Raw genomic sequence first — 23,807 nt, forward strand, 5'->3', positions numbered from 1 at the left:
GACACTTCCAGGGATGGGGCAGCCACAGCTGCCCTGGAATATGTGATGAGTGTGATGAACACAGAATCCAGGATCATTGAGGCTGGAAAAGGCCTCCAAGTCCATCAAGTCCCATCTGTGCCCGATCCCCACCTGGTCACCAGCCCAGAGCACCGAGTGCCACATCCAGGTGTTCCTTGGACACCTCCAAGGATGGAGACTCCAAACTTCCCTGGGGTTTTCCCATGTTTTTGTAGGAGAATCATTCCTGTCGTGCTCTCCTGGCTACCAGCAGGATTGAAACGGAGCTGTTGGGCTGTGCTGGCAGAACCCTTGAACTGGGTGCAGCTTTCCCCATGCCCTGCCCTCTGCCCTGCTCCCCAAAGCCGAGCGCTGATGGCAAATCCATCGGAGCCGTTCCTAATTATTTCAGCAGCAGGAAGGGCCTTCCCGGCTGCTCCAGGGATCCCACAGCTGCGGTGCCCTGCTCAGTAGCAGGGTCTGTATTTTCCTAGCGGAGCAGAGCAGCTTTAAATGAGCACTGACACGACTTTGACAGTTTTATTTTGTGGGTATTTTATGGACTCGCCCGGCGACGCCGGCGATGCTCCCGGCAAAGGCGGCGCGGGCGCCGCTCCGGCCCTTGTCAGCATGTCCTACATCAAGGGGGACAAACCCCCCGGATCCAGCGGCATGGGCAGCTCCCAGAGTGTTTCCCGACACTGATGAATGTTTCTTTCTGCACTGCTTTCAAACCTCCTTTGCTGTCAGCTCCCGGAGCAGCCGGAAAACAGATGCGCTCAGAGCCGCGCTAGCGGAGCGGCCACTGGCTGGGGCGGGGGGTGCTGGGGGAGTCAGACTCCCTACTCCAAAATATCCAGGCAGAAATACTCCAGGATGGCTCTCAGAAAGGAAAAAATCTTATTATTCCTGCTTTTATTATTATTCTTTCATACTTAGCTGTGGAAAGGTGTGAGGAGTGCTCAGGGCAGGGGTGTTAAAGCCCCTCTGCTCCTGCATCATTCCCGAGGCACATCTGGATGCCAGCATTCCTGAATGGCATCAAGAGGAGCCTGGGAGCTTCCCAAAGCTTTCCCAATGTCGCTGCTGCCGGCTGTGGGCATCACAAGGATGGATGGATGAAAGGATGAAGTACTGGGATGTGGAGCCAGCCTGAGCCCCTCGAGCTCATTTCTGCATTCAGAAAGGCTCAAAAACTCCAATGCCAAGGGAATAAAAACATGGTCCAAGCCTCTTCCCAGGAGTCACGCCAAGGCCTGAGCTCCTGTTTTTGTCTCCCACAGGTGGATCCGGGGGGAACACTTCAAGTACAAGTTCAGCCAGCCCGGGGGGAAGCACGCCAGCGATGGGAAGTGGTGGATCCGGAAGAGGATCGGCCCCTACTTCCCCCCTGTCAACCTGCAGGGCCTGAGGAAGTTCTTCAAGGACAGGAATTGGCCCTATCCTGTGCGGGACTGAGGGAAAAAGCCAGCCAGGACAAGAGGGACCAGCTGGGAAGAGGGAGAACGGGCAGCTCCCTTGCAAACACCTCCTGCCTCTCTATTTTTTATCCATATCCTTGTTCACAGCTGTTTTCCAGAGGATTCCCAGCCAGTTTGCCCACTTGCTTTGTGGAGCTGCTTTTTCTCACCTCAGTGACTGATTTCTTTTGCCAGGCTGCTCCGATCAGGAATTGTCACCTCTGGAATTGGGCAAAAGGCAAGCAAAGAGCCATGACTGGTTTGGGGGGAGGTGCTGGTGTTGCCAAAAGCAGATGAATGTGGGTTTAAAACAAAAACGGGAAAACAAACCAGGAGGGATCTCTGTGGCTGTGTGGGCTGCGGATGCAGGCACAGGAATGCCCTTTTCCATGTTTTTCCCACCTTTTTGACCACATGTACTCAATGGGCAGCACCAGGAGCGCGTTCCTGGAAAGGGATTAAAGCGAACAGTTCTGGAATAACCAGCGGGAGCTCCCCTGGGTTTTTATTTTTCCTGGAAGTGCTAAAAAGGGAAAAAAAGGAGCCTCAGTGCCTGCCCTGCTGTGGCTCACCAGGGACACGGCAGCTCCCACAGGAATGGGGTGACAGGTGAGGAGTGAGGTGAGTCCTGGGCGTTGTGGGATTTATTTGTGTTTTAGGGAGAATCTGGTGTCGTGTCCGAGTGTCTGATCCCCGTCCCGGTGATCCAGGGCCGTGAGAGGAGAATTCTCCCTCCCCTTCTCCCGTGGGTTCAAGGGTGCATTTGCACGGGGCTCCCTCATGGTTTCAGTGGATTTTCCTTCCAAGTTGCTCCTTCTCCAGTGGATCCAGCTCAGGATGGGATCCACCCCCCTGGATGGGTGACAGTGACAGGTGACACCCCTCGGGCACCCTCCATGGACTGGGCACGGCAGCCAGCAGTGCTGGCCTCCCCCTCCCCAATTTCATGAATTTCTCTTGCTTTCCAACCTCTGGCTCAGGGATAATGGATCCCAGACCAGCATTCCCATTCCTGTTTGCTGCTTGTTAAGCTTTTTTTTTCCCTTGTTTTTCAATCCAAGCTCCCCTCCCTGCTCCAGAGCAGTGCCTGGGAGATAACACCCATCCAGAGGGGCAGGCCGGGGATTCCACTGGAAACCTTTCCCTGGAACAAGAGTTTGAAAAAGAAAGGGAACAATTATTCCAAGGAAGGAGGAAATCAGAACCACGTTGTGATATCTGTTCACTGGGAGGGGTTTTGTGGAGAAGCTTTTTATCCCAGAGCTGCAGCATTCCCGAGTCAGCACCAGGAATCCATGGGAAGGAAACTCGGTCTGGGAGCTGCTCCTGCCAGCTCTGATGTCTCTGAGGAGGGGAGGAGACGTGGGGACACCACTACAACCCATCCAGGAGGTCCCACCACCTTCTCCAGCAGTTCTGGAGTGAGGGTTTGGGTCCCTCAGTGAAAGCCATGATGGGCTGAGCCCCTGGAATGCCGCCCTTCCCTGGGCCGTGTTTTCCGGCTCATCCCAATCCAGAGCCTGATCTCATCCTGCTCCCTCCTCCTGTTTCTCTGTGAGGTCCAAGGAGGTCCCAGAGCTGAGACAGGCAGCCCATGGCAGGGTGGTCACCCCTTGTCCATCCTGAGCAGCTCCGGCTCCACTGTGGCTGGAGGCATCTCAGGGACATTCCTGGATCCAAAATAATCCATTTTATTTCTGATTTTCTTTTCCTACATGGAAGTTATTGACCCTTGGGGCACCCCAAGTATTTATACTTGGTGTAACCGAGGTCTAAGTGACTTCTTTCCCTTTTTTCCCAAGATTCCAGCCTTTTGGAAGCATGAGGGCCCCTCACAAGCCCAGCTGGGTTTGCATTTCTGCCCATCAGCCGCCGGCTGTGCCGAGGTCGGATCCAGCTCATCCCTTTTACGTAGGGAATGAGGAAATTATCCGTGCTTGCGTAATTTGGGAAGAACCAGCAGCTTTTGGAGCAGGCTGGAAGGGATGATCCCATGGTAAGGGCATGGTGGTGTGGGAGGCTGGATTGGGCCATCCAGATGTTCTCAGAGGGGCTGGAAAGAACCTTGAAGCTCATCCCATTCCATGCCTGCCATGGGCAGAGACACCTTCCACTGTCCCAGGGTGCTCCAAGCCCCGTCCAGCCTGGCCTTGGGCACTTCCAGGGATTCAGGGGCAGCCACAGCTCCTCTGGGAATCTGTGCCAGGGCCCCACTGGATCCACCCAGGTTCCATTCTCAAACATTGCTCTGGCTAAAAACGTGGATTTGGTTGGTGTTTTGGGAATGTGGCCCCTGTGGAGGGGTCAGTGGTGAGGAGCTGCTGGAGATGAGTTTGTATCCATGCAGGAATCACCAGGAATTATCCCCACCAACCCAGCATTTTCCTTATTCCTGGGTCTTTTATAAATTGGAGCCGTTGATTTTAAAGTAGTCAAACTCCAGGCTGGGAATTCCCATAGGAAAGACCTGTAGCCATATCCATTCCCTGCTCCCAGCTCCTTGGAAAAGCTGGCTTTGCTTTAACACATATGAAAGGAAAAAGCTTTTTTTTCCTTCCTGGTAGATTAAGTTTGGCCAAACAATTCCGTGTGAACTGCTGGGCAGGAGGCACAAACCTGTAGGCGAAATTATCCAGCTGCTCCAAGTTTAGAGCAGCATGGGATGAATTTCAGGATCGTATATTAGTTTCCATTTAATCTGATTATTCCAGGCTGGAGTTCCTGGAGGGTCTTCAGGTTATTGTCAGTCAAAAGAATCTTTAAAAGCTTCCATTTGCACTCAGCTTTTCCCATTCCAAGTCTATTTTCATTATGGATCAATTTTGATTTTAATGAAAAAATGATTCTCCCAACTCCCTGCTTTTCTTTCCCCCCCCGCCCCCCCCCCCCCAGCTGGGGTTAAAATTGAAGCCACAACAGGGTCTTGCCACTCAAAATCTATTTTCCTGCTTTGTTGGCTTGGTTAAAGGAGCTTGGGCAGACAACAAGGGGCAGATAATTTGGGAAGGCACCTTCTCTGCTCCAGCGATGCTGCCTGGGGCCCATCTCTTCATCCTCAGCTCCTTCCTCACTGGGAAGACACTTCAGTAGCTCAAATCCCGGGGGATTTCTAGCTCCACAGTCTGGGAGGCTAATGCAGGATTCGTTGATGTTAAAAGCCCCCTGCTGCGCTGTCACTTCAGGGGCTCAATTTCTGTCACCTCCTCTCAGCTTCCAGCCTGGGGGCTCCAGTGGGAGCAGCATCCCCCGGGATTGGGAAGGCTGTGAATCCCGTGTTTTGTGCTGGGGGGGACACCCTTGCCAGGTCTGCCTGATGCAGGAGTGGCAGCTTTGTGGCAGTGGGGTGGCTTTGGGCTTCCCGGTGCTGGCACCTCTGTGGGGTGTCCATGGCAGCTCCCTGGGGTGTCCATCCCACCTCTCCCCAGGGCTGTGAAGGAAAGAAACAACAGTGAGGCATCCAGAACTGACCCCCAAATCCATACTCGGGTTTTGCACAAGGTTTTACAGGGGATGTGCCTGCCTGAGCCTTCCAGGTGCCACCCGGGATCCCAGTGCTGGCCTGTGGAGGGACATGGGCGATGCCAGCCCAGTCTGTGGGAACATCCGTGTCCTGGTTCCTTGTCACTGCTCCAAATCCTCAGTTTGCTCACATTTTCCAGACAGGTGAGCTCTGGAGTCATCCCCATGTGAGCTCTGGAATCGTCCCTGTGTCCCAACCGGACCCCGTGTGCGTCCCTCCTGGTGGCATCGGGGCGTCCATCCTGCTCTGCCTCCTTATCGGGGTTAGATGGGATATGGGGAAGGAGTTCCTGGCTGGGAGGGTGGGGAGGGGCTGGGCTGGAATTCCCAGAGAAGCTGTGGCTGCCCCTGGATCCCTGGAAGAATCCAAGGCCAGGATGGAGCAACCTGGGATAGTGGAAGGTGTTGGGGTTGGAACTGGAAGAGCTTTAAGATCCCTTCCCACCCAGACCATCCCAGTAAGCTGGTGCTCAGGACAAAGCCCTGTCCCTGTCCCATTTTTCCATAGATTTTGCCATGCCCATCCCCGTGTTTCCCCCCCTTTCCCTGGCCCAGGTTGGATCCTGCTCCCTCCGCAGTAGCAGCTCCAGATAGGATTGCACAGGGCTGGGCTTTTCCCGGCGTGTGCCGGGTGCTGGGACAATTGCACTGAAATCCCAGCACCTGCAAGTGGTTACTTGGAATAATAAATAAGTGATAGATTATCAAATAAAGCCTTGCCTTCGGATGAGGTCATCCCTGCCCTATGTCCTGCGTCTCCGAGGGTTTGGGAGCAGCTTTCCTGCCGCTCCTGGGCTAAATCCCTCTTGTATCAGGCAATAAAAAACTTGTCGAGATTAAAGAATCAATTAGGAATTAGCCAAAGGGGCAAAGCGTAACCCAAACACGCTGATAAAATCCAGTAGGTGATTATGGGAGAGGGTTTGATTTCACTGGGCTTTGGAAAGGAATAATTGCTCCTTACAGAGCATGGAACAACCCGGACTGGGTATTTCTCCAGCTCTTTAGAGAGTGGAGCTCTTCAGCTTTCACTGACAAATGTGGGGACACTCCACGGTTTGGAGCTGAAAGGGCAGTTTGGGGTCCTTAATCTGAGAAGCATCATTCCCTGGTTGGAGAAAATGATCTTGGAAGTCTTTTCAAGGCCAGGTTGGACAGGGCTTGGAGCACCCTGGGATAGTGGAAGGTGTCCCTGTGGCAGGGAGTGCAATGAGATGAGTTTTAAGGTCCCTCCCAACCCAAACCATTCTGGGATTCTGGGATATTCCATGATTGGGATGCAGTAGGATGGGCAGGGATGTACCACAGCTCTGGCACTGCCTCTGCTCTTCCACAGGCACAGGAAAACAGAACAAGGAATAAAAGGCTGGGATTAGCTGTAGAAACTCCTGGAAAAGCTGATTTTCCCAGCTGACGATGGCAGGGAGGGGATGGAGCACTCCCGGGATGGTGCAGGAGCGATGAGGAGTTGGATTTCAAGGGAAAAGACCCCCATCCTGGCCCAGCAGCTCCGTGCCACTAATCCCTGTTTATTCCCTGTCTGGCCCAGCCGCCCACGCTCCCGAAGCTTTTGTTCATTAATGAGATCCAGGGAAAGAAGGTTCCCCACGGCAGCGTGGCCGCAGTGCCGGTGCTCTCCCGGCGCATCCCGGGAATGTCGGTGTCAGCCGCATCCCATCCTCCTCCAGCACAACTCCCTCCTCCCGCAGCAGCTCCAGGCTTGGCCTATTTGGGATCATTTCAGCCACGGGGCAGCCCTGCTGCTCCTCAGTGTGGATGAAGGATTTACACTTTTAAGGAAGCGGCATCACAGCGGGATTGGCGTTGGATCCACAGGATGAGCTCCCAGAGCAAGGCAGGACCAGGGTGGCTTTGCCATCCTGTGTGACCCCAGGTGCTGCCCCGGGGCTGGAGCAGTTAATTGGCTCGTTAATCCTCATCTCCTGGGCCAGATTCCAGAGGCAGCTGCTCCCCTGGAGAGGGGTCTGAGTGGGAAGGTGGGATCAACACCCCAGGCTGTACATCCAGTTTTGCCCCCAGTGAAGTGTGAAAAGAGGCAAACCCCTTGTGTATAAGATAACTGGAATCATTAGCAGTGATTTGTCATTGATAATTAGTTATTAATAATTAATAGGAATGGAATACTGAGATACTAAATGGACTTCGGAAACAAAAGGCCAGTCCATAAAGTTTGCTGGAATTTTCTCCTCTCTTTGCCCCTGGAGTAGAACATGGAGGCCAAGAACCAGCACCAGACAGGCCAGAATTTGAGTCACAGGCCAGGCATGAGAATCTGGGCTTCTCCCTGTCTCCAGGAAGGCCTCCATGTTTTTGGGAATGACCCACCACACGGACAACCCTTGCCTTGATCCCACCCTGCCAATCCAAGCCAAGGCCGGAGTAGCCGCAGCAAGGCTGGACTTTCAGAGCTGAGCTTTTCCAGCTTCTCCCTGTGTGTGCCTGGTGCCCATCCTCGAGCCATCCCAGCATCCCTCCCGCTTTTGCTGCGACTCAGTGGGATGTCTGTGCCTTTGTGGCCATCCAGCTGCGGCGGGCGCGGGGCTGCAGCTGTGGCCCGGAGCTGCCATCTGCCCGCCGGGAGCAGCTGCGGGCGCCTGGTACCGCAGCACCCGCGGGCTCATTCATCACCGGCAGCCCGGGCAGGGAGGCTTGGCAGGGAAAAAGGAGGATGGGAGCCACAGGAGGCAAATCTTAACAACCCCCTGCCACAGCAGGGTTGTATCCGCAGCATCCCAGTGTTTGCTCCAGCTGGAGGAGGAGGAAGGGCAGGATGTGTCCGTGGGGGTCTCATGGGGATGGAGCGGTCCCGAGGTGCTGCCTGGAAGCAGGGGAATGATCCAGGCCCCAAGGGGTGGGAGCAGGGGGAGGCAGGGGCATCCCTTCCCAAGGACTGAGCGTTTAAATCAGCACTGGGTTTCGTTGGGAGGTGATGGAGGGACCTTTCTTAGTGTCCTTCTGGTGAGAGGCCCTTCCTGCCCGCCTTTCCCAGCTCCCAGACCCACGCAGGAGCTGGATGATCCCTGTGCATCCAGCTGGGGGTATTCCATGATTCTGCAGTTCTGTGATCTGTGACAAATGACGGGACACCAAACTCTGTGTGGGGAGCCCTTTGGGTACTTCGGGGTGGCCAGCTCTGCTCTGGTTTTGGGAGATGCTGCCCAGGGCTCTGCCCCACCTTCCCCCGTCCCTCCCGCAGCAGCTGTGGGTGCCACCACGGGCACTGTGGGCGCACAGAGCAAGGCCACGGTGCTGGCTGAGTTCCCGGGGTGGGCAGCTCAGGTTGGCCGCCCCAGCCTGTCCCACGTGCCCGGGACACCCAGCGGTGATGCCCAGCAGGAGCTGACCTTGCCTCTGCTCTCTCTCCTGGCCCCCACAGGAGGGCGGGAATCAGGCGAGAGGACCAGGGGGTGCCACCCCAACCCCTGCAGGTCCCTGGGCACGGATGCCACCACCAGCCCTGTCACAGCTTTGCTCGGGGAAGGTGGGATGTGCTCACCTCCCCGGCAGAACGAGGTGGCAGCCGGGGGGGGACAGGGGACAGGGATGCTGTGCATCCCGAGCGCTTCTCCCTGTGGGATGCCCCGTCTTTCCTGTTTACTGGTGGTTCTGGGAAGGGAACAATAAATAATTCCTCGCCCATCGGCTGGCGCGGGGCCGAGCCGCCAGCGGGGCTGACTTTAACTGGCCAAGTGTCAGGGCAAAAGGCCAGCAAGGCTGCGAGGGAACAGCCAGCAGCACAATCAGAAGATTAACACCTTGTTCGGTGGTCAGAGACCGTCGAGTGGGAGAAGATTGCCCCGGTTGGGCTCTATAGAGCATCGCTCACAAATTACCGTATTAAGCAGGATCCCGCTCGCCGGCGGCTCCCTGCACCTGTGTCCTCAGATATTCCCATTCATCCTGGAGAGGAGGCCAACACTCGGCCGGGGCTGCGCAGCTGCGGCAGCATTATTCCCTCTCGCCGTATTTGCATATCAATGAGGCCCTGATTAATATTTAAAGAGCCAGCTGTCCGAGCCACCTAGGGAAGAAAAAACGCTCTGTGCGGTTTTTATTGATATTTTTTCTTTTTTTCTTTTTTTTTTTTTGGGGGGGGGGGATAACACTTACTGCCCTTTATCAAGTGCGCTTCATTTTTTACCCCCTCTATTCTTTTAGTTGAAATTAAGGGAAAAAATATGAAGGAGTTATCAGTGAAGGAGTTGTGCTGCTCTCAATGCTCCTCAGTCCTTTTGTGCATGGTCGCAGCTGCAGGGAGCAGGTTTGGAGGGGCAGGAGCCGACGGGCGCCCATGGGAACTGAGTTTGGGAGCACGAGGCTGAGGAAACAGGGAAAGGACGGGATGGGATGGATTTCCACACCCGCAGCTTCCCCAGCTCCCGGCTCGGCGCTGTGGCTGGTGCTCCCAGGAGGATGCAGGAAGGGATGCTGGTGGTGACCTGGGGGAACACGACACAAAATCCTGGCTCGAGGGGGCTGATCAATGGAAATGCCATCAAAAAAACAGGAATTGGTATTTTCCTTGCCTCTCCAGCGCTGTTCGTGGCTCGGACGTTTTGTTTCCAGCCTTAAAAGCTGTCATTTTAACAGACCGTTCTCCTGCCCTTTTTTTTCCCCCCTCGAGCATTTGTCAATAATCCCCCGACAGCGGCAGCTTTGTTATCCCAACTAATTGGAGTCAAGTAGGGCTGCGAGAAAAGATCCTTCCCACCCGAGCCCTGGGAAAAATGCAAAAGGATTTTAATTTTCAATAAAATATGCAGATAAGGAGAAATTACCAGTGGGGAAGGGGGCTGGGGGCTGCTCAGAGAATGGTGCTGCTCAGACGACGGCGGCTCCGGGCTCTTAATGAGCGATGCCGGCGGCTCTGCGGGATGGAGGGCTCGGAGCTGCCCCCACACCTGCACTTTTTAGGGTTCAAGCGGTGTTTGGGGAGGGGGTGGAGGTGAGGGAGTTGTTTATCCGGCAGTGGTGCCGAGCTGCAGCTGGGGAGGGGGGAATGTTTCAGGTCCCGCTTCGTTGTTTTCATAGATAAATGTGGGAAATTTGGGCATCCCTTTGCAGTGGGAATGGGATCGCTGAGGTTTTCATGGGGCCAGGGATGGACTTGGACCTTCTCAGGCTGTGCCACTGTCCCAGCTCGAGCCTGGTGGTGGCAGCAGGATGTGGATTTTGGCCGGGATGCTCCACATTCCCTGCCCGCCGCTCGCTTGGCCTGGCTGGTGGCAGCGAGATGCTCTCTTCTGCTGGTGGGGAGCAGAAATAAAACTGCCTCCAGTTTCCCTGGATGCTGGATTTGCTGGATTTGCCTGGGTGTGCCCAAAAAGCCTTTCCTGGTGCTGCTGCTGGGTGCTTTGGAAGGGGCAGGCACTAAAGGATGCTGTTCCCAAACGGGTTTCCAAAGCGATGGGATAAAACATTTCCCAGTGAGGGGCTGTTCAACACCTCCTGCCACGGAGGGGATTCCCGCAGGAATTTGCCCAAGGCCAGAGCTGGGAAGCGCTGCTCCCCCCGTGTCCCTGCTGCCGTCCCTGCCGGAGATGCGGTGCTGGGGGGCTCCGCGGGCTGGCAGGGCACTGGCTGCCAGCGCAGGGCACAGGGCACAGCCTGCAGAGGCTGCTGGCAGCGTCTTGGTGCTGTGTCCATGCAGAACGGGCCATTCCCACCTTTCCCAGCAGCTCGGAGCACTTTCAGGAAGACTTTGCCCGGACTCCTCCCAGCAGCCGAGCCCCATCCCGCCGGGAGCAGGGCAGGAGCCGTCCGGGCACACGCCCAAGAGGTGTCCCGAGGGCAGGACGGAGCCGGCTCAGGCCTTGGGGACCGTGTGTCCCCCCAGGACCCCCCCAGGGCTCCCAGCCCTGCGGGGAGGGGACAGCTGAGCTGTCACCTGTTGGAGCTCAGACGCCGCAGCTGCGCCCGGCCCCGCCCAGCGGCTTTGAAGCCGGGATTAGGGAGAGGAGCGCTCCCTGCGCGCACTTGTGCCCCACCTGCCAGCGCCTTCCTCCTCCTCCCTTCCCGCCTCTCCTCCTCCTCCTCTTCCCTCTCCCGCAGCCTTCCGGCCCCGGCTGCCCTTGGCACGGCAGGGATGGAGGTGGAAGGATGCTCAGGCGATGGCCCAAAGCACCCTCAGCACTTGGGACACCGGGTTCGGGTCTGCTGAGCTGGATCCTTTTTATCCCGAACGGGTAAAACCATAGGAAAACAAATAGGTGAACCCACAGGAAAATAAAAAGGTAAAAGCATAGGGAATCACAAGGAAAAAAAACCCAATATTCTTTAATTTCTGCGTGTGGACACGGCCAGGTGCCCAACTGCGGGGTTTTCCCCCCTCCATCTTTTCCCATCCTATTCCCTACTTCCCACTGTAACCCTCCCGGGAGAGGAGCAGGTGGGTGGTGGCCCAGCTCGGCAGGTGTCCCCTCTGTGGGCTGGCCAGGGGGGGCTCCTCTTGTGGGACCTCCCATCTTCTGGAGCTGCTGCATCCCCAGTTGGGGTGTGCTGGGTGCCCCAGTTTGGGCAGGGAGCCCCAGTTTGGGGACGAGCTGCCCTGTGACAGAGGGTGCCTCGTGGTGGGTGGCTGTGGCACGCAGGGCGGCTCCATTGCCATCCCAGCACACACTGGGATGATGTTCCCCATTCCCAGGATGGATGGAGACATTGTAGGGTCACACTCTGCTCTGTGGGCTGCTGGTATTTGCTCAAAGGTTGGACTTTGGGATCTTTCCCAACCATTTTCCAATCTTTTTTAATGATTCCACATCCTCCGAGCACCACCCCCATTCTTCCTTCCACATCCCTGCTCTCACCTCTGTTTTCCCGTGTTCCCTCAATCCCAAATCCAACCCCATGGAGACAGACAGGCTGATTCCGTGGTTTTCCAGCAGCAGCCAAACTGTCCCCATCCCGTACCCAAGCTCGTGACCTCAGCAGGACCAGGAGCAAGGCTTGGCCTTGGGGAGTGAAGGATTTGCCCTCTGCTTTTAAAAGAGGGAATGGTTTGGGTCTGCGGGGTTACTTTTCTGAAATCAAAGCTTTCCCCCTGCCCTTTTTCACTCAGCCACTTTCCCTCTCTGCTCTTTTCGGGCTGTTTAAGAGCTGGAGTGTAACATTAAGGTGATTTACAGCATCCCTGCAGTGGAAGGGCACAGACTTGGGGATTTTTTTTTCCCTTTTCCTCAGGTAAAAGAAACCCTCGAACGTGAACTCCCGAGACATTACAGCGACCGCCCCGTCAATCCTTGATTTACAGGCTCAGATTTATGAGGCCAGAATTATTATTCCACTTGCAGATCTTTTTTTAAGGTTTTTTTGGATTTTTTTTTTCCCTGGGCCGTTTTAGTGCCTGTGAAAGGTGAGGGCTTTGACAGCTCCTGGAAACAAAAGCCTTTAATATCCCCCCGAGTGGGGCTCTCCCAGGGAAGAGGAGAGAGGCCAGGAGGGCTGTTCCTCCCTGCTGCAGATTGATTCGCTCCAGGCCTGTCTTAACCAAACAGAGCACAAAGTTTGCTCGAGTTAAGCCCGGACTAATTAGCAAAGTCCATTCCTGGTGCCTGTGGTGATCCCTGGTGGCCGGAGCAGTGCTGGGGCTGGAAGGTCAGGGTGCCCATCACCCCCAGGATGTTTTCAGATCCCTCCCAAATTTTTTGGGATACCTCCAGCCTTTCTAGGAGAACACAGGAGATTTAGGCCGTGGGTCAGCCTCCTCAGAGGTTGCTCTGGGATTATTTTCAAGCACCTCCCCACCTCCACCCCGCAGTGTCACCAACTTTTTGGGGGTCTAAACTAAACTGGCAGTGGTCTTTAAAGTCTAACACCCGTGAAATACCAGGAGTAAAAAATATCCTCTTTAAAGCGTATGTGGCTCAGGGGGGCCAGGGATTAAACCTTGCTGGAGCTTGGGAAATAATGCCAGAGCCCCTGCTGCACTTCATTAAAGGACATTTCTGACACAGCTTGGCTGATTCAGGAACGATTTAGCTGAGCAAAACCCGAATGGGAAGGGACAGGCAACTGGGTAGAATTTGTTGCCTTTTCATTTTCAGCATTTTTTCAGGTCACTGTGCCAGCAGCTGCCTGGCCGAGCACTGAGCCCTGCAGGGTTTGTGTGTGCATCCCAAAAAATCAGTGGGATGGAGCTGGGGCCGGGCTGGGCTGGATGCTGAGGGCCCCACCATGCCCAGCTCCCCATCAGCTGCTCTGCTCAACCCACAGCCCCACTGGCCTCCAGGTGCTCCAGGGGAAGTTTAGGTTGGATATTTGGGAAAATTGCTTCGTGGAAAGGCACAGATCCTGGGACAGGGCAGTGGTGGAGTCCCCATCCCTGGAGGGATTTAAATCCGTGTGGGTGTGGCACTTGGAGATATGGGGCAGTGGTGGCCTTGGCAGTCCTGGGGGAATTGTTGGACTCAGTGATCCCAGAGGTCTTTTCCAGCCTGAATGATTCCATGATTTTATAATTCCTCATTCCTAAAACCTTGCCCAACTTGTCAGCTCAGCTTGAAAACCCAACTCCAGCCTGGGTTCCTCCTCCAGCCCCACCTGTGGTGGGAGTTAACCCCGATGTCCGTGCTCATGGCAAAGCCCAAGCAGCTCCAAAACCGTGGGAGGGTTCCCTCCTGGTGCCCCTGAGGCATCCATCCATCCATCCATCCATCCATCCATCCATCCCAGGCACTGGGCTAGAGGCATGCTTGGGATCCAGCCAGATCCTTATGTTCCCCACCTGCAGCCCAGGTATCCCACAGAGCTCTCCTGGCACGAGGAGTTCGAGGGACAGGGAGCACCAAGGTGTTCCCCAGCTGTGGGACTCTTCCCTCCTGCTGCTCCTGAGGTATCCAACCATCCATGAAAACCAGGCACTGGGCTGGAGGGATGCTTGGGATCCAGCCAAATCCTTGTGTTCTCCATCTGCACCCCACACATCACACCTGGGGACCAGGGCAGAGTTACGGGGACCAGGACAGAGTTACGGGGACCAGGGCAGGGTTACAGGGACCAGGGCAGAGTTACGGGGACCAGGAGAGGGTTATGGGGACCAGGGCAGAGTTACAGGGACCAGGACAGGGTTATGGGGACCAGGACAGAGTTACGGGGACTGGGACAGGGTTATGGGGACCAGGACAGGGTTATGGGTCCCACCACAACCAGGGTGCTGCCCCTGAGGTCAAAGCAGAGCAGGAGAGATGCCGGGGGAGCCGAGCAGGCAGCTCCAGCACGGATCCCGCGTCTGCCTGCTCCAGGAGCGGCCGGCCGGCGTTCCCACCACGTGTGTCACGCTTCCCTGGATAACCAAGGCGCTGGGACAAACAAAACAAAGCCCCCTCCGTCTCTGCGGAGACCAGCCCCAAACAGGGAGCCAGGCCAGGCCCCTTGGATGAGTGAATCACTCAACCAGCTGGAGATGGAGCAATTTGGGTCAAATCTGCCTCCTGGCCTCGTGCCACGGCCTTATCTCGTGTTTCACTTGTTCTACCTCAGCCCAGGGGTTGCCCTGCAGTTGTTTTTAGTGCAGGGTGAAGTTTGTGGGGTTGGAGGTGGTACCTGGTTGTGCAGAGTTACCCTCAGGAATCTGCGGTGCCGGGTTTAGTGCTGTTTATTATGAGGTCATTTTTTATTCCTGGCTAATTTTTCTTGCAGCTGAACACAAAGGACAGAAAATGGAATTAGCAAAGAGCTCTGCTGAGCTATTAATGTCCCCCGAGGGGGCACGGGGAATTTAGGCACTCAACAAGTGCATAAACGGGGCCATAAAACCGTGCCCGGGGTATTGCAGAGGTGCAGCTCCGAGGGGCTCTGGGGGCTGCCCACCCCCGGTGCAGGAACGGGCTCGGAGCAGCTCCAGCTCCCGGGCCCAGGGGATTTTCCTCCAGGATGACATCAGTAGCATGAGGATGCTGAGGGAACTGTCTGGGAATCTCGAAGGCGAGGGGATTTGGTTTTTTTCTCCTTGTGATTATGTAGAAGATAAAATATGTTCTCAGGCTGCCTGCGAGGACGGATGTGCTGCAGAACGGACGGCGCCTGCTTTTCCAGGACCTGGGAAGCGGGAGCTCCATGTGAGGCTGGGCTGGGGTTATTCCCTGTCCCTGCCCTCTCGGTGTTGCCGTGGGCAGGGAGGTGTGGGCAGTGCTGCCAGATGGGGTCCAAAATGCCCTGTTTGGGTTCCCCGAGTCCCTGTGCTCTTCTCCAGGGATGTGCCAGGGGTCCTGCACCCTCCCAGGGATCCCAAACCCTCAGGGATTGTCCCATGGGATGGGAATTCTGGGCTGGTTTTACATGAGGATGCTCTGAAGAGCAGGAGGCTCACCCAGTGGCTTTATCCCTTTCTCCTGGACACTGCCTGTGGAGTCTGGTGATCTTTAGGCAGCTGAGGGATGCAGCTCAGTGGGACAACAAATCCTGGTGTTTCCAGGTGTTCCTGACAGGGGATTATATCCCAAAAGAGATGGTGAGGTGGGAGGGGGGCAGAGGGGATACAGCTGGGAGCCTTCCCAAGGCTGTGGGGGCATGTGGAGCTCAATCTCCAAGGGCTGAGGGAGCGGGCTGGATCCAGTTGGGGGCGGATGAGGGCTGGAAGAGCAGGACTTTGCTGCTCAGCTCTGCTCTGGCTCTGCTGGGCAAAGCAGGAACAAAAACAGGAGGAAGGGATCAGGACAGGAACTTTCCCTTTGGGAAAGTCTGGGGGAGGCAAAGAGGATCCAGTTCCTAAACTGGAGGTGAGCTGGGAAATGGAGCTCTGGCCCCAGGGATCATCCGTGGGGATCTGGGGAAGGAGGGGAAGCATCAGTGGAGACGACAGGAACAGAGCTGAGCTCCGGCCGAGGGCTCCACAACCTCCACCTCCCAAACATCCCCAGCAGCAGCTGGGAGCCCCTCAGCAGCCTCAGCCCAGCCAGGGGAGCCAGAGGGACCTCTCATCCCAGGAAGGGACAGCAGGAGGGAGCAGGACTCCCACCATTTTTGGTGTTGGTGTTGGGTTTCTCCCACAGGTGCGGGAGCATCTGAAAAGGTGGGACAAAGGGATGGAGCTGAGCATCACCATCAGCTTTGGGTCTCCTGGCCACAGTCCTTCAGCTCTTTGCCAAGAGTTTCTGGATGCAGGAGGGAAATTCCTTGCCCCGATTCCCAAGCCAGCCTTGGTGCCCATGGATTTTGGCTGCTGCGCAGGGATGCTCAGAGGGACTGGACTTTCCAACCTGCTGAGCAGTGGAGCTTCTTTAACCCCCCCCCCCCCCCCAATTCACTCTGATTCAACATTTTACCCAAGAAATGAAACTTTAATATGGGGAAAAGCAGAATTCTAATTAGTGGGGTCTTCAGTAAATCCTTGTGATCCCCCCTCCTCCCCCAGCACAGAGGAGGCTGGAGAGGCTCCAGAACTCCAGTTTGAACCAAAAGAAGCTAAAAAAGAAACAAACAAAACCACCAAAAAAACCACTTGGCCAGGGTTTCTGCTGCCCCTTCCCCCTCCTTTTTGATCGTCTCTGTCTTGTACAAGCCTGGTGGAGGCAGATAAGCGAGGATCTCACCCAGCTTTTCAAAGTGGTGGGGAGGAAGAAAGCGGCCTTTGTGAGGGGCTTTCTGAAGGTCTCTGTTCTGGGAAGGTTGGAAATAGCACAAAAACATCCTTTCTCACTAGATTGTGTCGCTTCCAGCTCCGAGCTCCACCACCACCCAGATGTTTCGAGGCTGATGCTGAGAAGGAAAATAAGAGGCACGGCGAGAAATCAGGAGAGGGGGATGCTGGGTGGAACTGGCTTGGGGAAACCTGCACTGCTCTGTGCCTTTATTTTTGAAACAGGGAAAGAGTTGGAGAAGGAGATTCAGAGATTGGGAATTAATATCTTAATTAAGTCAGTCTAGTGATGATAACTGCCCGTCTCCTTATCAGCTTGGGCTTTCCGACAATATTCTGCATGTCCAGCCTGGAATGTATCGAGGATTTGGTGCTATCAAGCATTTTTGATTGCTTTTTGATCTCATTTTCCCTTTTTTCACTGCACTGTTCCCGAGTTTTCCCAACCTTGGGATAATCATTGGTGCGAGTTCATTGCTCCGCTTTTAAAATTGTCTTTATTCAGGAGGAGGGGGGATGTCCTTGGGAGGATGTATGGAGTGACTCTGTTCCTACCTAATTGATTGGATGAGGGAAGTTAAGTGTGAAACTCGTCCTTATTGTCCGTATCCTCTCCCTAATTGTCCTGTCTCAGCAAGAACATCCCCGAATGTGCAGGCCCCAGTCCCTCCCGAATTGTTCTGCCTCAGCAAGAATTCCTCCAAACGTCCCGAGGGCTCTGGGCACGGGGTTTTGCAATCAGACAGAGCCGAGCAAATCCCCGCGGATGTGGGAAGGGGCTGACCCCGCACCTCTCCCATCCAGCTGCTGGGATGTACGTCCAGCTGGATTTTGTGCTGGGACCGGGCTGAGAGCAGCCAGATGTTGGCGGCAGGGGGAGGCACCGCTGTGCCCCCGTCCCGACAGCTGTGCTGGGCACAGGGATGGCGAGAGGGGGTCACGGCACCGACTGCACCCATCCCAATCCCGCCGCTGCCAGAGCACGGCTCGTCCCGGCCAAATCCCGGAGCAGGAGGTGGGAGCTGAACTCATCCCCGCTCTGGCAGAGGACTGAGCCGAGCTGCTCCGGCGCGGAATTTTCGGAGCCTGAGCCCCGGCTCTCCGCACCTCAGCGGGGTCCCGCGGCCACCTCGGCGCGGGGCAGAGGGGACATTCCCGTCCTGCGCCCTCCTTGGAGTGATCCCGGAGGGATTGGAGTGATCAGAGCAGGGATTGGGCTGGTGGGAAAGCAGAGCCTGGAGCCCGCAGAGGTTCTGAGCTGGAGCCACAGGGCTGAGCCACGGCTGCGGTCACCGGAGCAGCGTCCGGGTGGAAGGGCTGGGTGGGAGGAGGAGCTGGACTCCGCGAGCGCCGCGGATCCTGGAAATGTGTCCTGTGCGAGTCCCTGGGCACCTGTGGGGGTGACCTGCGCGGTGACATCGCCGGGATAGGCTGGGGGCCGGGATTCCAGGGATCTCCCCCTGCCCGGCCGCTCCACACCCTGCACGGGGCGGGTGGCGGCGACAGCGCCGGAGGCTCGGCTGTCCTTGAGGGGACACCGCCACTTCGGGGCTTTGGGGACACGTCTGTGCTGCAGGTCCCTCGCCGGCACGCCGTCCCCAAGCCCCCGCAGAGCCACCCCCACTTCTGCGGGCTGGCGACCCGCACGGCTCTCCCCATCCCCATTCCCGCTGCCGCCCTCCCTCCTCCCTGCTCGTGCCTAATTCAATTCTCCCCGCACAGCTCCCCAGAGCTTGACCATTAACAAATGGACTTGGCCGGAGGCCTGGGCGACCATTTGGACGCTGAGGCTGCCGCGGCCGCTGCTGCCAGCCGGGCCGGGCACCGCGAGCCGCCGGCGCTGCCAGCATCCCTCGCCCGGCATCCCGGAGCGCTGCCAAATCGCCGCGGTGCCGGTGCCAGCTCCGGGAGAAAGGGCCGAGGCAGCCGCACACAAAGAGGGGTTTATAGCCCGGCCGGGCACCTGACACGGGGAGGAGGGAGGGCTGAGACGTGCTTAGCCCCGATAATCCCCAGTTTGAGTTTAATATATTATTTTTTTTTTTAATCAAAAGCACAGCAACAGCTGGGGCTGAGGCTTTCCAGGAGATGAACTCATGAACAACTGTTCAAAATAACTTTATTCGTGCTGCTATTAGATCAGGCCACTGGGGAGCCACCAATTATTTGTGATTACTCCAGGCAGATAAGGCTGAGGCAGAGCCGAGCGCCGCCAGGGATCGAGGGCACCTCGTGCTTTGGGCAGGTCCAGCACCCACGGGAGCCTCCAGCACCCATCCCAATCCCTGGCAACCGTGGGAGTGCCCACCACCCATCCCAGCTCCCTGACGGTGCCAGGGGGAAGCACAGCAGGTTTGGGCACTGTGGATGTGCTCCAGGCAGGGTGCAGGGATGTTTGCAGGAGATCTGTGCCTTTTCTGCCTCAAAACCAATGAACAGCCATGCTGCACCTAATTAGCCAGTCCACATTTGGGCTGCCCATCTTGTCCACCTTGTTCATAAGCCCCAGAGCCGGCACAGCATCAGGGAAGGCCGAGAGGTTTGGAGCAGGACAAGTCCCTTCCTGGCAATTCCCGGGCTCATGGAGCAGCATCCCAGGTTCCGTGTGCCCCATGGTCCAGGCAGGGCAGTTGCCAATCATTTATCCCATCCCCATCCCACAGATCAGCCTCAAACCCCCTCAGTCAGCTGAGGCCAGCACCGGATAGTTTTCCTTTCCAACATGACATCAACAAAAACCTGAGTGTGAGATCTGCTCTCCGGCAGGAAAATCTCCCGAGGGAGCCAAAGGTGGGAGCTGAACCAGGGAAAGCTGCAGGGCCCGAGCTGCCCTGGCCAGCACAGACTGCATGAGCTCAGAGGTCTTTTCCACTCCTCGCTCCTGTGAGTCAACAAGTCTGGTGCCTGGGGAATTTTTAAAAATAACCTGGATGAAACAGAAGACGGTGGAGCAGGGACCAGGCCTGCCTTGGCTGGGAGGTCGGGCTAACAGCACTTTTCCATGGTGCTGTTCCATGATTAATCGAGACAAGGAAAGAAAAGAAAGGAGGAAATTGATAAACACAATCGGAATTCCAGCCAGGATTTGCCTGAGTCAGGTTATTAGAATCCTGACATCATGTCTTGAAAAGAAGACTGGAAATAAATCTCTGGGAGATAAGATCTGCCTGGGGGGGTGGAGCTGCACCAGGCTGACCCAGCCATGGTGGGGGTCCCCAAAAAGCTGCTTCTCCCAGTTTTCCTGGGTCTCAAACCAGCAATGGGAGCCCACGGTTTCCATGGAAACCCCACTCCTTGTGCAGGTGCTCCTGAGCCCGTCCTGCTCCCATCACCCCACACCTGGGAAAAGCCGTTCTGAAGGCAGCTCCAGGTGGGAGGAGTTCGCTTCCTGCCAGGTGATTTCACCAGGACCAACCCTGGGAAGTTTGGGATGGGCTCCAGCAGGCTGTGGGGAGCTGTGGTCTCCTGATGGATGCTCCAGCAGGAGCAGGGCCTCACCCACACCCTGAGCGCTCCAAGGGACCTGGATCCGGAGCTGGAGCTCTTCCCAACGGCCCCACGCTCCAGAGGGGCAGCTCAGCTGGGATGGGATGTCTCGGGATCCACAGCAGGAATTTTCCTGTCTCTTTGGCCTCTATGGCCAGTACTGGGGCAGGTGTGGGACGCAGGAGTGAGGTCACTCAGGAATGTGAGCCCACAGATCCCTCTCCAGCCTTGCCAGCAACACTGGGAATTTGGGAATTGCCGTTTCAGGGAGGCAAAGGAAATATTCTCCCCCTTTTTTTCCTGAATGTCCCCACTAATGGTTGGTTTTAGTCTGGAATTAACTCCAGTCACCAGAGCTGCTGTACCTGGGATTTCATGGGAGTCCTCAAGGCCTTTAACCCTTCCCTCTCCAAGCAGAGGTGATGGATCCCCAAATCCTTCCCAGTCCCAGGCTCCGGGCCGAACTCCAGGTGAGGAATTTCTGTTCTGTTTCCACATCCCCACAGCTTCATCCCTGGAAACTGGAGCTGCTCCCACCCCAGCCCAGCTCCCTGCCCTGGGAAGGATCTTCTCCAGGGGCAGAATTCCTTTTTTTCCTCATTTATTTTCTTTATCAAGTGTTTTTTTACCTGTGAGCACTCACTCCATGACTTTTCCATAGGCAGCCCCTGTGCTGCCTTCCTCCCCTCCCACTGCTTGTTACTCCAATGCAAAATCCCAAAGAAAATCCCTCCTGGAAGGAGGAATCCAGAGGCAGACACACTGCCAAAGGTCTGACCCTCTCCAGCCCAGGAAATTCCTTGGCTACTTTTGGAGCTGGCCCAAGGCTGAGTGGGTTGGAAGATGTTAAAAATCCCAGTTCTTGCAAAATTCGGGGAGCAAAGGTTTGGATATTGCCCCCACAGCATCTCCCAGCAGCCTGAGCAGGTTTTATTTTTAAACAGATGATACTGTGGTATTAAATATGTGGTATCAGGAGATATATATTGAATATGTGTTATTATTATTATTATTATTATGTTTTTGTTGTTTTGGGGTGGGGGGGGGGGGAGTTGGTGTTTTTTTTTAGGCCCAGTCTCTCCCTCCAAAGGTCGGGATGCAGAGCTGGGATATCAGGATATCTTCCAGAGCCCTCCGTGTCCTCCCTGTCACGATCTGCAGGCGACAGTGCCCTCTAGTGCCCCCCGCCCCCTGCCCAGCCCCTGGCACAGGAACCTGTTGCATCCCAAAATTTTTTAGGTTTCTCGTTGGACTCGGTGATGTTTTCCAACCTTATTGATGCTGTGATTCCATCCGAATTCATCATGGCAGGCGGTATCTGGGGATGTTGGGACAGTCAGGTTATCCCTGCAGGGAATTTCCATCTTCCTGTTGCCGATGGGGATTTTTCCCACTTTTATTCTGGCAGCTTCCTTGGAGGATGAGGAGAATGAGGTGGATGAGGATCCTACAGAGCCACGGAGCAAATCCTGAGTGCCTCCTCCAGGCTCAGGGACCATTGGGTGCTCCTCACCTGCCCTCAGTCCCTCTGAGCTCAGAATTCCTTGGACACTGCCCAGGTGAGCTGGGAGCATCCCTGGATGCTGCTCCAACTTTAACAGCACTTCATGAATTCCAGCTCCCACTGGCACTGCCTGCCTGCCCTCACTTCTCAAGGTCTTGCCTGGGGATGACAATCCTGGAATCTTTTAGGTTGGAAAAGCCCCCCAGGATCATTGAGTCCCACCTGTGCCTGATCTCCAGAGCACTGAGTGCCACGTCCAGGCCTTCCTTGGACACCTCCAGGGACGGGGACTCCAAACCTCCCTGGGCAGCCCCTGCCAAGGCCTGAGCACCCTTTCCGTGGAGAAATCCCTCCTGAAAGGATATGGCACCTGTCCAAGCACCCACAGCCACCCCATCCTGCACTGTCCCTGCTCACAGCGGGGCTCTCACAACACTCTCAGCCGAACACCTTCATCTCCTGCTGAGGGAAAGGCTGTGGTTGGTGCCTGGCTCTCCATGAAAACCCTCTGGAATGGGGGACAGAACATTCCTGGCATGGCACAAACAGGAGGGAGCTGGGAAAGGGGCTCAGCCTGGAGAAAAGGAGGCTCAGGGGGGACCTTGTGGCTCTGCACAACTCCCTGACAGGAGGGGGCAGCCGGGGGGGTCGGGCTCTGCTCCCAAGGGATGGGAAAAGGGGAAATGGCCTCAGGCTGGGCCAGGGGAGGGTCAGGATGGACATCAGGAGGGATTTCTCCATGGAAAGGGTGGTCAGGCCTTGACAGGGGCTGCCCAGGGAGGTCTGGAGTCCCCATCCCTGGAGGTGTCCAAGGAATGTCTGGACATGGAACTCAGTGCTCTGGGCTGGGGACAAGGTGGACATCAGGCACAGGTCGATGGTCTTGGAGATTTTTCCAACCTCAGTGATTGTGGGATGAAAAAACTCCCTTTCCCACAGCATCCCTGTGCTCCCCACTCGGGAATGCCCGAGGTGGGGCTCCAGCAGGGCCGAGGGTGCAGCTGTTATCACCACGAGGCTGTCGGCACTCCCGGCGCTGTTTAACCACGCACGCGTTTGTTTTCCTTGGCTCTGCCAGGGAAATCTGCTCCTCAAGGGCTTCTCATTAAGCAAAAAATTTATGAGGGAGGATGAAAATGGAGTTTTACTGTCTGAGCTCTGGGGCAGCGCTGGTTCTGCAGCCGTTCTGAGTCATTCCGTTGGGGAGGACGGGGGAAATTTCTCCAGTGAAATACAAAATTTCACTTTCCCATTTGGAGTCGGTTGCATCTGTCAGTGCATGGAGCAATGCCTGGAGTAACAACCCGATCCCTGTGGATGCAAAACAAAAGGGAAACACCTCACAATTTGTGTGCAGTGAAAAACAACGTGTCCATGACGGAAAGCCTTGTGGGATTTGATGCTAATTTTCGTGGTCACCTTGGCTGCGCTCGAGGAAGTGGCCGGCGCTGCCAAGAGCGAATTTCCCTGATGATGGATGAGGAATCGGAGCAGAAAATAAATAAATATCAGCAACACCTTTTCTTTTTCCTGCTTTTCTGGCAGATTGGTGTCATCCAAGGTCACACATTTGGGCGCTGGAAGTGCAGCCAGAGCTCGGTGCTTTCAAATCATATGGAAGTCAGAGCAGCTTCCTCAAGGGCTGGGTTTAAAAAGAAAGATTAAAGTAGAGTCTCCCAAAAAATTCCTGTCCATTAATTGCATTAATTGTTAGCATTAATTGTCTTCTCTCCTTGTGTTCAGGCTTGGAAGAAGCTCCCCAGTACAACCTGGGATAGTGGAAGGTGCCCTGCCCATGGGGGAAGGGGTGGAATGAGATGATCCTTAAGCTCCCTTCCAACCCAAACCATTCCAGGATTCTGCAAGAATTCCTTGTTTTCCTCCTGAAGCCAGTCCTGCATCCCCCATGCCAGGTACTGACCCCTCTATATTTGATTTTTTTATTCTGTCCATGGAAAAACATTGGGAAGCAGTGCTCCAAGATGGAGAAAAAGGAGGATTTTCTGACAAAACGCAACAAACCTCAACAAGCAGGAAAATTTTGTTCCCCTCAGCAGTTTTGGGAGAGCGGGAATGATTCCTGGCCAGCTCTGAGCACAACCCGGAGCCAGGCTCCGCTGGAAGGGAGGGAGAAGCTCCCTGTGGAGAAGCCGATCCCAGAACAGCCCTGGGCAGGGGAGCGGCTCCGCTTCCCTCTGGGGCACCGGCCACCGGCAGAGGATGGATGCGGGACTGTAAACCC

The 23,807-nt window shown here is 55.7% G+C and overlaps 1 protein-coding gene across 1 annotated transcript in view; it reads left to right on the top strand.

Annotated features, from left to right (window-relative positions):
• The window catches only part of LMF1 (lipase maturation factor 1), a 144,238-nt gene extending 142,293 nt beyond the window's left edge, over window positions 1-1,945 (top strand). The window contains exon 11 of the mRNA XM_042036866.1: window positions 1,284-1,945. Within this exon, the coding sequence (XP_041892800.1) occupies window positions 1,284-1,458 (175 nt within the window). The 3' untranslated portion in view covers window positions 1,459-1,945. The remainder of the gene's footprint in view (window positions 1-1,283) is intronic.
• Window positions 1,946-23,807: the final 21,862 nt, after the last annotated feature.

The sequence above is a fragment of the Corvus kubaryi genome, unplaced genomic scaffold (assembly GCF_017639235.1).
Source record: "Corvus kubaryi isolate FWS band 111438036 unplaced genomic scaffold, C.kubaryi_AGA036_p1.0 37387, whole genome shotgun sequence".
Taxonomy (NCBI): Eukaryota; Metazoa; Chordata; class Aves; order Passeriformes; family Corvidae; genus Corvus; species Corvus kubaryi.